General features: G+C 31.9%; 3 protein-coding genes across 3 annotated transcripts; 1 reads left to right on the top strand and 2 right to left on the bottom strand.

Annotated features, from left to right (window-relative positions):
* Positions 1-3,262: 3,262 nt before the first annotated feature.
* On the bottom strand, positions 3,263-3,763 carry PSRP6 (plastid-specific 50S ribosomal protein 6). Its single transcript, XM_085666525.1, has one exon. It carries the CDS (start codon positions 3,704-3,706, stop codon positions 3,416-3,418), a length of 291 nt encoding a protein of 96 aa, XP_085522651.1. The 5' UTR covers positions 3,707-3,763; the 3' UTR covers positions 3,263-3,415.
* Positions 3,764-6,401: 2,638 nt separating this feature from the next.
* Positions 6,402-8,568, top strand: LOC114163010 (formin-like protein (DUF1005)). Its single transcript, XM_028047054.2, has 2 exons — positions 6,402-7,242; positions 7,580-8,568. The coding sequence occupies exons 1-2, from the start codon at positions 6,620-6,622 to the stop codon at positions 8,322-8,324; spliced, it is 1,368 nt and encodes a 455-aa protein (XP_027902855.1). The 5' UTR covers positions 6,402-6,619; the 3' UTR covers positions 8,325-8,568.
* Positions 8,569-13,785: 5,217 nt separating this feature from the next.
* On the bottom strand, positions 13,786-14,744 carry LOC114163699 (uncharacterized). Its single transcript, XM_028047993.1, has 2 exons — positions 14,518-14,744; positions 13,786-14,470 (listed from the first exon to the last, which is right to left on the bottom strand). The coding sequence occupies exons 1-2, from the start codon at positions 14,742-14,744 to the stop codon at positions 13,786-13,788; spliced, it is 912 nt and encodes a 303-aa protein (XP_027903794.1).
* Between the last annotated feature and the right edge of the window lie 2,336 nt (positions 14,745-17,080).

A 17,080-nucleotide genomic window follows, 5' to 3' on the forward strand; every position in this document is an offset into this window, starting at 1 on the left:
TATGAAGTGATATCAGTGCATCGGAGAGGGATATGAAAGGAAACTCGAACCTTTAACCTTTAACATAAACACTTAACCGTATTTCGCATTGTATTTAATTCGGTATTTACATGGAAAGAATCGATTATTCCTTTCATATAGTTCTTGTCATTATATATTTTTATTATAATGAGTTATATTAATTTTAAATTTTGATATTTTCTAAATTCACTTATTTTTCATGTATTATTATTTTGCAATGATGTTATCCGTTGAAACTTTTTAATAACTTTTTATTTGAACTTGAATTTATATTTAAACTTTACTTTTTTATCAATTGTTTTACACATACATATATATATATATATATATATATATATATATATATATATATATATATATATATATATAATTTTGTAATTACATCAATGAAATCAAACTACAAAAATATTAATTTTTTTTCACACTTTCACCTTCTTTCTCTCAATTTAGACAATTTTAATTTTTTATTCTTATTTTCAGTTTTACTTTAATCCATAGAAAGCATAAATATTTGAAATAAAAAGAATTCAGGAAATTTGATGGAATTTTCAGAAAATGGGGTTCTCTTTCATTACTAACGTCATTTTCAATGAACTGTAAACAGACTTGGGAGGTAGGGGCTTCACGTGAATTAATGTCTCAGATAAATTTATTTTTACCTTTAATAGTTTGACTTATCACCATATTTATCAATAAATTTTATTAATATATTTTTTTTCAGTTTTCTTGTTCGTTTTAAACTAAAACAATTTTTATCAAACAAATTACAAATAGTTTCTAATTTAATTTTTAAGCTTCCATAATATTTTAAATATTTATAATCCTTTAAAATATATTATGACTTTTATTTTTATAAACCATTTATTTCTATTATTTTATTTTAATGAGTTAAAAATTAATATTTATACCAATTTCAATTTTATGTAATTTTAAAGTAAAAATATTTGTTTTAAAATTTGAAATTCAAAAATACACATGGCAACATGACAGCAAGCTCCACCTACCACAACTGCACAGCACCCTATTTTTGTTAAACTCTCATATTTCTCTCCTCCGCATTAGACAGTGCCGCAGTTGTTATAAGTAACATAAAATATGAATATAAATTATTCGAAAAAAACTAAATTATCCTCTTCTGATGATTTTAATTCTTTTTCCTTTTTGTTTCACTCTGTGGTCTCTTCTATCTTCTAATTTTTTCATTATACTCTTTCAGTCGGTGTTAGTATTTATTATTTTTATCTTGTATGAAAACTTGAAATGCATATTTGCATATTGGAATTTCATCACAAAGGTAGTTTTAAATGTTCCATTATTGAAAGAAATTAAAAGAACACTAACAAAATAAATTAATACTTCATTGAGTTTGAAGTCGTGTTATATAAAAATATTATAATTTCTTCCAAATATATAAAAATAGCTTTAAAATGAATTACACGTAAAATAATATTTTTTGCGGAGCTCGTGCTGGAGAAGAAAGCTGGGCCATTGATAGGCAGCCCAATGGGAAAACTGAGGCGTGCGTGGAATCAAAGTTTAATTGGACCAAATTTCAGATTCAAAACAAAATTTCCCCTAATATATGAAACTATTAACCTCTGGATTAAAAAAAATTAAATTAAAATAACTTTAGCTTATTCATGGTTATGTATCCGTGTTTAATTTAATCCTACTATTAAACTTAATATTGCCCTTCTTATTGGCTTTGACAGACAAATAATAAAATAGTTCATTAAAAATCCTAAAAAATTAAGCAAATAAATGCAGACTTTCAAACTTTTGTAGTGGAAAATAATTATGTTTATAACTTCTATAAAAGCGTATACATAAATTATTATTACCAGTAGTATAAGTAAATGAAAAATCCACTAAATTTGGTATAGATACCATACAACACACTCAACACAAATATATTACTATACCATATAAGTTTTAAAAGAATAAAATACAATATAGCAATAATGTAAAAGCATTTTAAATTTAAAATAATGTTAAAAACAAATCTTTAATTTACAATATATCTTGAGGATAATGTTTTCTCCAAGCACTAGACATTCAATCACTAGAGACAATGAGTAAAGACTCGTGTTTAGAGAGCCCACACGAGAGATAGATCAAGCATGAGCAAGTTCAAACTTCTGAGAAAGATAATGGAAAGAAGGGTAAATGCAAGAGGAAAGGGAAATTAGCACTCGAATAAAGGAAAGAGAGTGAAGATAGTTCCGACTTCTCAAGTAGAGGATTAGGAAATGGTAAAAGGAAAGACGGTTTTAATAAGAAAAAAAAAAACAGTGTTACAATTACAATTGTGTGAATGGGGTCATTTTGCTTCTGAGTGTTGGCATGCAAAAGGGAAATAGACCAGTGAGCAAAAGACAAATGTGGCTCGAGATGATGATTCTGATGAGGATCCAGTATTGTTGGGGGTGATTGATTTCCCTATTCAGAAGTTTGGTATCTTAATACTGGTTGCTACAACCATATAAGTGATTATAGAGAGTGGCCAAGTGAATTTCATGCTAGCAAAAGAATTAAGATCAGAATTGCATAACTAGCACTCTGTTAGCACAGAAGGAATGAAAATATTGTGATTAAGAGAAAGAATGGGAAAGCAGCACATATACAAATGATAAACTGATTCTTTAGACTCCACTTGCAAAGAACACGACATCTTAAAATAAATAAAAAAGCAGCTGAAGTATGTTGTCTCAGTGTCTGAATTTGTAAAACTGAGAAATGAAATACGAATTGTTTCCTTTTGAGAACTTGTATCAAGGGAGAGTATTCTGTTTAATACAAGTGTGTGATAATTAACAGCTTTGTTCTGTTCTGTTTCTGCAATAACTACTTTCCACTACAAATATTTACACAGACCCTTGGTTAGACTGTACATTCAAGTATTTCTCCAACTACCTCGAGTCTCAAACTAACTTAATAAATTAATTTTGAGTTGAAGGTGTTCGATTTAAGTTCTCTAGTATATGTATACATGCGACAGAATATCTAAGTGGAGAAAAAAAAAACAGTAACAAGAAAAGTAGTGTAGAAAGAACATTTGTTTACAAATATTCAGAAATTTAAAGGTAGAGGAAGATGCAAAACGTTCCTAAATGTGTAGGAAGAGTTTCTAGTTTTAGTCTAAAAATAGAGGTATACTAAACGAATTCAGAAAACCTAACCATTAGTTCGAAGATTAATCGAATTCTCTATAACGCATGCTCACCGTAACTAAGAGAGTTAATTAATCCAAAACAAATGCACAGATGAAGGTTTCATTTGAGATGTAAACACGAAATATAAGATAAGATGTTTAAAGAGTAGCGATTATCAGGATTGAAGAAAACAGAGAAAGAAAGAAACATGAAAACGACGACGCAGTACCGAGTGAGAGTGGCTAGGCAGAGGGAGGCGGAGGAGCAGCGGGAGCAGAAGAAGCGTCGGCGGGAATAATTACAGTAAAATCCGGAGGAAGAGGAGGCAAAGGATTGTACACAGTTGGCTTGCGGTTTATATCCCATGGCTGCGTCTTCCGCGGCCGAGTCTTCATGTGATGCGCCGTCGCTTTCTTCTTCGGCCGAGACGAACATACTATCGTCAATCCTCCGTCACTTCTCTTTCCGATTCCCAGTGCTTGTGGTGGCGCCATCACCACTCCACACCCGAACATGCTCGACAACGAAGACATTCTTCTCTCTTCTCTCTTCCCCCTTCTCTGTTCTGTTGTTTCTCAAACACTCATCTCTTACCGGTTTATCCCTCTCAGATATTTTTCCAAACTTCCCAATTTACCCTTCGGATTTTGGGTTTGGAGGTACAAGGCCCAAATGCATTTGCTTTGATGGGCCTGGTTTTTTCTTTCAATACCTTTTGGGCTTCACCTTCTTCCAGACACCTTTGCTGAAGTTAATCCATGATTCCATAACAGTATATAAGTGTTGCTGAAGTTAAATTTTTGTTTTCTTTACATCGATAGAATAGAAAAATAATTTCCAAACAATTTAGTTAATATTGATGTGGCTTCTCTGAAATATAGACGAGGAAAATAATAAAATAAAAAATAGGAATATTTCTCGCAAACTAAAAGTTTTTCATTGATTAATCGATGAAAGTTCTGAAATAATTACTTAAATCCTTAACTTTAACTTGCATTTTAAATGGTGCATGAAGATAACACTGTTAAGATTTACATCCGGAGGAGGAAGAAACATTGGCAAAATAAGGAACTTAACATGATAAAAAATAAACAATAATGACGAGTTAATGATGTTGAAGTGACCGAATATATTTCTCACTTTACTACAACCTCCACTCTCCTTTAGCAGGACCAAATAAATCTAAATCAATTCTTTGATTTGTGGTAAAAATAATTACCCAACCATGAGTTACATACAATGAAATTGCATGCACAATAACAATGTTAAAAACATAAAGACAAATACATTAAATAAATATTTTTTCAACTTTTTCAAAAAGAAATTATATGAGCAACAATTTTAAAATTCCATAAATTTATTGTAAAAAATTATTCCTGACAACAATTTCTTTCACCATTCTCTCACATGCTCTATATATCCATTTATATATATATATATATATATATATATATATATATATATATATATATATATATATATTTTTCATTTTAATTAACTACAAATAAAATGGTACTTATTGGTGTAAAACCTTTTCTTTGTCCGTACTTTTATTTGTTTGTGGATTTAAACAAAGATTAATTTCCCTTGTCCGTTAATTCAGTAGCTTAGCTGTTTTCAACAATGTTTAAAAGGAGGCAAACAAAATCTACTTAATAGGGAACATGGCGACACAAACACGAAGATTTGTTATCACTCAAATCCAAATTCGGACTTAGGTGTGAGAAAAACCTTCCTTTGCCCAACAAACAAATATGCATATACTCATTTTCATCATCTATTAGAATTAAAAAACTAGGTATGGCACATATTTAGTCAATGAAAAAAAATGGGACAAGTTTGCCATGCATATTACTACTTGACTTTGAAGTTGTATTTTAATTATAAAAGTTGTATTATTTTTTAATTTAAGACTAGTTTTAATAATGACTTTTATTTCTAAAAATTATTTCTTATATTAAATTATATATATATATATATATATATATATATATATATATATATATATATATATATATTAATCAAACCACTTATAAATTTTGTACTTATTTTTCCATATTTTTTCCTAATCAAAACAACTTCACATCTCACTCTTTTTCTCTTTTTACAGGTCTCTCAAATCTGTCCATGAATATAAAGAAAACCTATTTTTACTCTCTTACGTACTAACAACTTTATCAACTATATTTTACAAATCAACTATCAACTAAATAATATCCATAAAACTCATCCATCTCATAAATGTTTTACACATCATATGCGGAAGTTAGTACATCTTTATCTTAATCTAGTCCTTTTTATTTGCCCTTTAGATCATGTTTAAGATGCATATGCCATGTCTCATGTTTTATATATAATATTTTATATTTTAGTCCAGGACATGCCATCGACGTCTCACTATGAGACCATCCATGACAATCACTTCACCTTGTATATTCTTAAGGGTTGAATCAGATTTTTAGTAAACATTGTTTTTAATGGACTTTACTAACTATACCTCATATTCATTATTAACCAAACATGCACAAATAAATATTAAAAAAAAACTAAATCATTGACAACACTTATACAGGATAGTAGAATCCCTAATTAAACCCGAAATGCGACTTAAATCCTAATTGGAAAATCCTGAAAGGTGAAAATTATCTTATTCTGAAACTTCTAGATTTGATATCCTATTAACTCAACAATCTAAAGATTAAGGGATAAAATCATTGAAAATGTGAAACCTTTTACGAATTAAGTTAAGAAAAAGGATATTTTTAATTTTTAATATAAAATAAAAAGTTAATTTTGCAAGTATGAAAAAGGAGAGGTTGGATATAGGATTCTCTAACAGTACCGTGCAGTGTGGGAGGCATAATGTAGAGCAGCTCCACGTGTAGTGTGCAGGTGCGCCTCAACCTGCTTTACCCCTAGGCAGTAGGCAACAAGAGGAAACAAGAAAATGAAGGGCAATTGAGGAATTAAAAAAATTTAAAAATAAATAAAATAAAAAAATATTAATATAATAATGGATAAATCCAATGGGCAGTGACTGGTAACAACAGGTAGGCTGATATCACAGAGAGTGGAGCCCAGCAAAGTGCAGCGCAGAGAGAGAGGGAGAGAGTCACAACAACAGCAATAGATACCGTCAACATGGGTTCCCCAGCCACTAGAGTCACGACACCCTGTACCCAGCTGTATCCCACCCTCCCTCTTTTCCTCTTCTCCCTTTATGTCACCTCCCCTCAACAACTAACTCATTTCACCACACTACACACAAAAACTCTTCCCCCTTTTCTGTTATTGCCCAAAACATAATTCCAACTCTACCTTCCCTCCATTCCCCCATGAACAACACTCTCACTAATCCACCTTCCCCGCCCCTCATCTTTCTTCCACCACCACCACCTTCACATTAGCATTACCCTTTTTTCATCAACCAACCCTAATTACTCTCCATGGATCCCTGCCCTTTCGTCAGGCTAACCGTAGGCAACCTCGCCCTCAAAATCCCCGTTGCTTCCAAACCGGCGCGCTCTGTTGTCCATCCTTCTTCTTCACCCTGCTTCTGCAAAATCAAGCTCAAGAGCTTCCCTCTACAGTCCGCTGTTGTTCCCTTCATCCCTCCCGAGAACAACCTCCCCGACTCCCACGTCCACCCCATCGCCGCAACCTTTCACCTCAGCAAGTGTGATCTCGACAAGCTTGCTGGAAAATCTATCTTCGCCGGGAAGCTCTGCCTCAAAATCTCGATCTATACCGGCCGTAGAGGTACTACATGTGGCGTCAACTCTGGGAGACTCTTGGGTAAAGTGTCTGTGCCTTTGGATCTTGCCGGAACAGTAGCGAAGACAACCGTGTTCCACAATGGCTGGATTAGGATAGGGAAAGACGCCAAAGGCTCTTCCGCGCAGTTCCATTTAAATGTAAAAGCCGAACCCGACCCCAGATTCGTCTTTCAGTTCGATGGCGAACCTGAATGCAGCCCCCAAGTTTTCCAGATCCAGGGCAACATCTCACAGCCAGTTTTCACCTGCAAGTTCAGTTTCAGAAACACCGGCGACCGAAATCACCGTTCCAGGTTAGTTTTTTTCACTTTCACGTCATTACTTTAGCCTAGAGTTATATAGGGTTTAAATTATGCCAGTTGCTACTGTTGGGTAATTCACTGTATAGTGGCAAGGAAAATTGAAAAGCCAAGCTCAATTGAACATGCTGTTACCTCTATAGGAATTTGAATGCGACTGCTTCTGAAATACACAAATTTTGGTTTGATAGTTCGTTTTAGGATTGGCTTAGTTTAGGGATCAATTTTAAGGATTTGGATTTGTAAGAGTGCAACGGTTTTAGTAATGTGAGTGTGTGTGAATGCTGTGTGTTCAGTGTTAACAATGGGGTCATTATTCTCTTTCGTTCAGGTCGTTACAGTCAGAACCGGGAGGTTCTAGAAGCTGGTTGAGCTCATTCGGAAGTGAGCGCGAGCGTCTGGGGAAAGAGCGCAAGGGATGGTCCATTACGGTTCACGACCTTTCCGGTTCGCCGGTTGCGGCAGCTTCCATGGTCACGCCTTTTGTCGCTTCGCCCGGTTCGGACCGGGTCAGCTGCTCCACTCCCGGTTCGTGGCTGATTCTTCGTCCCAGCGACGGTACATGGAAGCCCTGGGGGAGGCTCGAGGCATGGCGCGAGCGTGGCGGCTCCGACGGCCTTGGCTACCGCTTCGAGCTCATACCGGACACCAACGGCGGCATGAGCGCTGCCGGCATAGTGCTTGCAGAGTCCACACTGAGCTCTTCCAAAGGAGGAAAGTTTGTCATTGATATGAGTTGTCATAGCGGAGGAAACAACAACGGCGGATCGAACGGCCGCGCCACGCCGGGGAGTGCAACATCGCCGGCATGCAGCCCGAAGAGCAGCGGAGACTATGGATATGGCCTCTGGCCCTACTGTATGTATAGAGGTTTTGTGATGTCAGCGAGCGTGGAGGGCGAGGGGAGGTGCAGCAAGCCTAAGGTGGAGGTTAGCGTGCCACACGTGAACTGCACGGAGGATGCGGCGGCGTTCGTAGCGCTAGCCGCCGCCGTGGATCTGAGCGTTGATGCCTGCAGGCTTTTCTCTCAACGGCTTAGGAAGGAGCTGTGCCAGCAGGTGGAATTGGTTGGGTGATTACGGCGTTTTTTCTTTGTCGTCTGGTGTTTTGCCCCTTTCCGTTTTTTAAATTTTTTAGTGGGGTTGTTCATTTTGAGTGAGGCATTTTACTACTAACAAACAATTTACAGGCTGTACAGAGGGATGAGAGTAAGGAAGTATTAGAGTGGGCTCAGTGTATTCACGTGTGGCTTTTCATTGATTTTCTGTCTTTTTTTTAAACAATTATGGGAAATCAAGAAAAAGCTTTTTTTTTCTTAAATTTATTTTTTAGCAGAACACTCACCTGCTTCACATTGTGTTTATGATGTATTATTTTGTTCTATTTTAAGCTGTAAATGCTAATCTATGAAAGTATTGCTTTGCCGACTATGACTAAAATAGACAACTGACAACTCATTACATAAGTTCGTTCATACTTTACTTCTTTGCCAGGTTGTTTAGATTTATTTTTCGTCTGCATGGTTACATGTTTTTATATAGTGAAATAAGATGGTTTATTATATTTTCCAGATAAAATAAATGGATGGAGTAGTTGAAAAGAGTAATTGCCCAAGTCAAAAAATATTTATTTTGAGTAATGTCTTTGTATATTACTGTTCCTTTCCATAGAGAATATTTGTAGAAGTTTGTAACCATGACAAATCTCGGGTCAAAATTGGTATTTCGATAACTTTAAAGTTGAGTAAAATCATGTGTTTTTTATATTTAATATGGGTGTTCTTATATTGCATCCTCTTACACAATAATGAACATAAATTTTTAATGTAAATTTCAGATATTAATTGTAGGAGAGAAAAACCTATACATTTTTTAAATAATACTAATTCTAATATATTATCTTAATCTTGCCTTATTATTGACTTAGCACTAACTCTCTTATAAAAACTGAAAAATCATATGAAAAGGATAATAATTCATTTGAGTTGTGATGAAACATTCAGTTAATTTTTTTATTTTGTCCGTTACAATATTAAAATCTTGATTAAGTTTAGACTACTTTAGATTAATACTTGAAGAAGAATAAAAATAAGAAAAAGTAAATAAAATTAATCAGGCAAACATTTAGATTTGTTTCTCTACATGTTACTTCCCATTGCAATAAAAAAAGACAAAAACAGTGAATAAGATTGATAACATAAACCGGTTTTCTTGATTCACCGTCAGTTCCAAATAATATGGATTGTTTTGGTCACAGTACACACAGTTAATTATTATGTTTTTAAAGGGTTTCAAATGTTAAAGGATTAGTAAGTAGGAATAAAGTTTTGGATCAGATATTTTCTTTAAAGTATTACACGTTATTATATACCAAAGCGAAGTTTGATTGGGATATCCATTTCAACACGAATCACCTCGGAAGATATTAAAATTTTATTTAATTCTTAATTATTTCAACAAAGGCTGTGAAAAAGTTATTTGAATAGAAGAATTTCCTTTTAAGAAGTTTGCATAATTGATAAGTTGTAGAATATATTAAGTGAACAGGTGTTGGCAGAGAATGAAAGTGGTAATGAATTTGAATGAAAGGTTTTAGATTGAGTGAGTGGTGGGGGGAAGAAAGAAGGATTGTGTTGAATTTAAAATTTGTTAGAAGGCGAAATTAAGTAATGTGGATGATAGCTGTAACGCAGAGCGTGCAGTCTGAAATTCAGTTGCGAGCGTGCTTTAAGGGAGGTAATAATAATAATATTAATATTAGTAGGCACATAATCATATAACTTCCTGTTTCTGTTCTCTTTTCTGCTTATTTTATTCAGATTATTAACACTAATCTTCTCTCTTCTCTCTTCACTTTCCAACGAAGCACGTAAGCATTACGCAAATTCTATTCATGGATTTCAAAATGTGATTATCCTCTCGCACGTATTATTAGTAAAGAATTAAGAAATTCATGAATAAATAATTGTGTGAGAGTATATATAGAGTTTGGTGGTGGCGCACTTGCGTGTACTTGTGTGGAGTGGTCCAATCCAATGTTAATTTTGTCCTCTGTTATTAGGGGCACCAAACTTTGGGCACGGGACCAGCATCAAATTTGAGTAGATAGATGGAAGTTAAAAGGAAAGCTAAAAAGGGTTGTTTATGTGGAAAAACAGAAAAGAAAAGAGAAGAAGAAGCGTTGTTATTAATAAAAGAAATGGTAGGTTGTGGTGGGTGAAGGAAGATAGAGTAGGGTGTGTACTGCTACTATACCACTTAGTGGTGATGACAGGGTCTGAATAATGAAGTTGCAGAGCAGAACTTAACATTGTGTGTGTGTGAATACTTGGAAGCTAAGGCAGGTGTAGGGTGTGGTTTAAGTTATTTTGGTCCCCACAAGTTGTGTGTCATGTAACAGCCTTTTATTGGAAAGTGAAGAGGAATTTCGAGTAATGGTTGTTAAAAGAACTTCTTCACACAAGAACCACAACAATACACCACCGTGTTATCGCCTTCATGCCATAAGAGAAGACAAAATAAATCAGATTAATCCGCTTATCTGTAAATAAAATGAAATCTGAGACAAATAATATTTATTATTTACGAATTTCCTATTTTCACGTAATTCTACTTTCAATCTATTCATTATGATTAATCTCTTATTTTCAAATAAACTCGTATTATTAGGGATGAGTTTCTTACGTTTACCAGAAAAGCAAAATTACTTTTTTCTATATTCTTGTTTCAGGTGGTCCATTTTGAATTGTTAATAAATTTTTCTTCGTGGTGTTTTTGATTCCGCACTAAAACAGGGGATTTTCTTACATCTGCCATGTTCCTTGGCTACATCGCCTACCTTTATAAATTGCCAAAATTCCGCATTGTTAGTGACACTTTATTTCGTGTATATTAATTAATAATGATATTAATCCACATAATTAGCCTTGTGTTGTGCTAATTTAACTTCCTACCAACTTATTATGCATTGAATGGGAGAAGTGGGTAAACTACTCAAGCTTTACCTATGACTGTCCCACTTGCTATACATAACTCAATTTCATTTATTATCGTTGAATTTTGGGGTCTCTCTTAAAAGTTAACTTTTAACTTGCCGTTAAAATGCCTCGGTAAAAAAATAGATTTATTTTTTAAATTATGCTAATAATGTTGCGGGTTATATAATTGTTCCGTAACAGAAAAATATATGGAGTAAGTCATAATTCTAAGTGAGATTTTTAGTATTGAAGGAGAAATTGTTACAAGTAACATTAATTATTCTGGATAAAGACTAAATTGACTGGATTACATTTTTAAATAAAAAGAGTTGCGCCGTAATTAACTGTTATAGTTTTTTGTCTAATAATAAACACTTAATTCTAACAAATGATGTCAACTTTTCTATGTACGATTCATTCTGTTATTCCTAACATAATACCATCATATCTAAAAAAGTAATTTGCATAGTTACATGACATGAAGAATAAACAAGATAAAATTCAGTGGCAACTAAACTTTAAATCTTCGTTAAAATTGAATGATAAAAAAAAAATTCTTCAAGGAGTATATTCTATCACGATAATAAGGAACATAAGGACACAAGACAAAGTCAAAAGGAAATAAGGAATCCAATATTCTACATGAACCCACCTGCATTGTCCTTATAACATTCCAACAACCCCAATGGAAGCAAGTGAAAGAACATGAAGTATAATATGTTTTTTTTTCGTGGGAAAAAAATAATTTTTGTACTTGAAGCCTGTTATCTTAAATACGTTTATTGAGAGATAGCATTTTGAGAAAAATAGTCTCAAAAACAATTTTATGTTTTAATACTATCATTATGTGAAGAGTTATCCAATGTAGTCATTAATTAACTTTAGAATTAACGAGACCTCTTTTTTTTTTTTTCAATTTGTGATTTTTTTCCCGTTATTTGACTTAGATAAATGAGTCATCATGAGTGGGATCTAACAACTGTATTTATTATTATTTTTTTTTCTAACATATGACATTATCAGAAAATAATTTCTAAAAATATCATTATGGATAAGGATGACCTTTCATCAAGTCGTCGTCATGGTTATAACTGTGTCCAGCTCACAAACTCAGAATGTTCCAATAAAATCCAGGTTTGTGAAAGCATATAATAATTTTACACCCGAAAAAAACAAGAAAATTGTGCTTTTATGGATAAGTTCTTCTACAAATTGTTATTGCGAAACAAAACAAGAAGTCAGGGTACATCAATCGTGATTAATTGGAACAACTAGCGATTGACATTCATGTGAATAATATATAGTTTCGCCTTGTACTTTTACACAAATTACAATTCTCTTAAATTTACTATTGAAATAATTCAAATTTTCTTTTATTTATTTGGATTAATGCATTTTTAAATTTGTATGAACTACTTTGGAGGAAGAAAATATTTATGATTAGATCAGTGTATGTCACATTAGATTCTTTTTTAATAATTACTTAAAGTGGAAAAAAAAAACTCTGCCCCATCTCATATTTTCATCGTTACTGTGATTATTTTTCCTTGGAAATGTTTTCTTCCCATCTTTATCTCACCTACTTCATCGTTGTTAACATAGTTTTAAAATATCAGAATGAATTCATTGAGATATCTGTTTCTAATAACCATTTTCATTATTTTATTTTTTTTCATACATTTAAGCATAATTATGTTTTCATATATATATATATATATATATATATATATATATATGTTGGGATTTTTAGGACTTTTGAAAATATGAGAGATATGAAATATATGAGAGATATATGTGATATGTTATACGGAGGAACATGTTTTTGTATTTTATTGATATACTCTATATATAGAGCAAAATATAACAAATATCAAGTATAAAATATTTAGAATATCTCACTCCTAATATAAAATAATAACAAATTTCTAAAACTGAAATATTTTCTAAAAACTAATTTAAATAAAAAAGATATTAAGTAATATTCTCAACATTCCTCCTTGCTTAATATCTGTTTATTTTATATCTTCAGATTTGTTCTCCATCTTTTTTTTGTGCTTGCAATATTTGTTTTTCTCCTTCTTCCATGGCATCACATCTTTCTTCAATTTAGCATCATCCTTCATAATTCTTCTTATATCAAGATCATTTTCTTTTTCTTTGTTCGGTGTGGATTTCATTGGAGTGGCATTGGACTTTTTATGAATATTAGAATGTGAACCTCCATCTACTTTCTTCACTTGGACATCTACTTTCTTCCAGATATATTTATCTTCTGATTTTGATCCTTCTTTCATACTCACTTTATTTATAGCAAATTCCTCCTTCATAAAATCCAGCGCAAATCTTTTGTCTTTCATGTGGACTTTGAATACCTCTATGTTGTTAGTATTTTTTATCACACATACTTTATTTCCAAAGGAGACCTTATAACCTTTATCTAACAATTGAGCAACACTTAACAAATTTTGGGTAATCTCAGGAACATATAAGACATCAAAAATTAATTTGATCTTGAATGAGTTTTAATTGAAATTGTTCCTGTAGCAAGTTGTTCTCCATTCTCAATTCTTACCTTGGACGCATGATGTTGTAAATAGTAGATCTTCCTCTGATTTATCCTCATCTGATTTATTCTCCACAATTTGAACATCTTTTTCAGAATCTTTAGATTTGCATACCTTTTCCACATGTCCCAATTGACTGCATTTGTGACATTTGACATCTGGCCTCCACCAACACCAATTGGGTTGATGACCTTTTCTCTTGCAATGGGGACAAGATGGAAAAACCTGTATGTTGTTGTATTTGCTCCTTCTATTTTTCTTGACTATGAGAGCATTATCTTCTGTGTAATTTAAATTACATTCAACCGCCTCATGATTTTCTCTCATCAATCTTCGTTGTTCTTGTGCTTGCAAGACATGTATCACCTCTGTAAAGGTGATTGTAGACAAATCTTTTGTATTTTCTAAGGAAGCAATAGATGCCTCATATCTTTCCGGCACCGTCACCAGAATTTTCTCAACAAGTCTGGAATCTGGAAACTCTTTTCCCAACAATTTTATCTTGTTGGCAATATCCAACAATTTGTTTGAGTATTCTTTAATCGTCTCTGACTCTTTCATTCTTTGCATCTCGAATTCCCTTATCAAGTTTAAAACTTTCATGCCTCGAATCTTCTCGTTCCCTTCATATTCTGCTTTCAAGTATTCCCAGATTTCTTTGGGAGACTTTAGAGTCATGATCCTGGTCATAATCATTTGTGAAACACCTGCGAACAAGCATGATTTTGCCTTCGCCTTTCTCGTTTTCTTTTCTTTATGCGCTTTGTTTTCTTTTCTTTATGCGCTTTCATTTGAGCCGCGGTGGGATTTTTAGACAAGGGAACATCATCTTCCTCCACAACGTCCCATAGATCTAGCCCATCTAGATATGTTTGCATCCTTACCGCCCATAGATCATAGCTTTCACCATCAAAGAGTGGAATAGCGACGTGTGACATATTCATATTTCCTTCCATTCTATCGGCAGTAAGAACAATGGCTCTTGATACCAGTTGTTGGGATTTTTAGGGCTTTTGAAAATATGAGAGATATGAAATATATGAGAGATATATGTGATATGTTATACGGAGGAACATGTTTTTGTATTTTATTGATATACTCTATATATAGAGCAAAATATAACAAATATCAAGTATAAAATATTTAGAATATCTCACTCCTAATCTAAAATAATAACAAATTTCTAAAACTGAAATATTTTCTAAAAACTAATTTAAATAAAAAAGATATTAAGTAATATTCTCAACAATATATTCAATGTAGAGAGGAAAAATCTCAAATCTCATAAAATGAATGCTAATTGATATCAAACCGAAGAAAGAAATGGAAAGTAGAATAAAAAAACGAATTTGAATTTTTTGCTGAATTTTTTGGTATTGTTTCTCTACTGTGTATTCATAATACATTGATTATCATTAATTTTGATATTTTAAAATATATTAAAAATATATTAAAAATATCAATACAATATATTTTCAATAGAGGTGGCCATATGGGTATGGCTCGTTGGACCAACCCGCAAACCAACAAAAATAACACGGGGCGAACTAGGATAGTGAGCTTGAGACCCGCATTGGCCCGACCCACATCGGCCAGCAACCACGCGGGCTGGTCCGTAGCCCGCGCGGGTTGGTCCGCAGTCCGCAGCCCATGCGGGTTGGTCCGCAGTCCATGCAGGTTGGTCTGCTAGCCTGCATAAATAAAATAATAATAATAAATAAATTATAAAAAATTGCACTTGTGTATATTATATACTTTTTTATTGACTCTTGCATTAACGATTCAAATTCTTATATGACTGAAAAAGACAAGTATTATGTATTTTTGAATGTATTAAAATTTAAATAATAGATCGTGTATGTCATAGTACGGACTTTATGAAAATGTTAAATTATCAATTTATCATCAAACTCCCCTAAAGTTTTTGCTTAATTTTTTGAACTTCCTAAAAATAAAAAATAAAAATTTGCGTTTGTGTATATCGATTACTTTTTTTATGGATTCTTACATTTACCTTTCAAATTCTTATATGACTGAAAAAAATTAATATTATATATTTTTTACTGTACTAAATTTTAAAGAATAGATCGTGAATATCATAGTACGAACATGATGAAAATGTTAAATTATCAATTTATCATCAAATTCCCCCAAAGTCTTTGCTTAACTTTTAACTTCTTAAAAATAAAATAAAACAAAAAAAATTTGCGTTTGTGTATATCAGTTTCTTTTTTATGGACTTTTGCATTAACATTTCAAATTCTTATATGACTTAAAAATACATAGGTATTATGTATTTTCTACTATACTAAAATTTAAAGAATAGATCGTGCATGTTATAGTACGAACATGATGAAAATTTTAAATTATCAATTTATCATCAAATTCTCCCAAAATCTTTACTTAATTTTTTGAACTTTTTAAAAATTTTAATTTTTTGAACATCGAAAATTTTAACATAAAAATTTAAAAAAAAAATAAAAAAATGATTGGCTCGCGATCTTGCAGCCATGCGGAGCAGGCCAAACATTTTAGGATTTTTTTTCACATGTAGCACACTTTTTATAAAATATTTCCTGGATAGCACACTGTATACAATATTTACAGGCATAGCACGATTTTATTCTACGTTTAGAATTCGGTTTCCGGGCAACCGAATTCTAAATCCAATTTTGCAATTTTTTTTTTGTTATACCATTCTGAATTCGGTCCCCAGGGACCCGAATTCTGTACTGGTTTTTTTTTTTTTTTAAATATGGAAAGATAAAGTTTTTTTAAAATAAATATAATTAATTTTTATTTTTCTTATTAATAAAATAGAAATAATTAAATAAATTATTTTAAATAATAGAATTATAAATGTGTTATTAGTTATTAGAAAAAAAATAATTTTATTTATTTTTGAATTTGTTGATTTTAAAATTGATATAATTAATTTTTTTTAAATAGATAAGAGTCAAAAAAATTAAAAAAATCGAATTAGTAATGTTTTATTAGTTATTTGAGGTGTTATTTGAAAAAATAGTAAAATAAAGAATTATTTATTGTGTTTATGAATTTGTAAATTAAAAAAATGAATTTGTATTGTACAGTAAGTGATTTTATGTGTAATTTGAAAATATAAAATTCAATTTAATTTTAAATTTTGTTTCATAATTTGTGAAGTATGAATTTTTTTTAATGTGTTAACAAAAATTGGAATTATAAGCTTCTTTTAATTTTGGATAATTGTTAAAAAATTTATATTTTAAACATTGTAAATTTGTCTAAATTAATTTAGAAATGAAGGAAA

Source organism: Vigna unguiculata, chromosome 9 (assembly GCF_037176805.1).
Source record: "Vigna unguiculata cultivar grain cowpea cultivar isolate G323 ecotype 2 chromosome 9, ASM3717680v1, whole genome shotgun sequence".
NCBI lineage: Eukaryota > Viridiplantae > Streptophyta > Magnoliopsida > Fabales > Fabaceae > Vigna > Vigna unguiculata.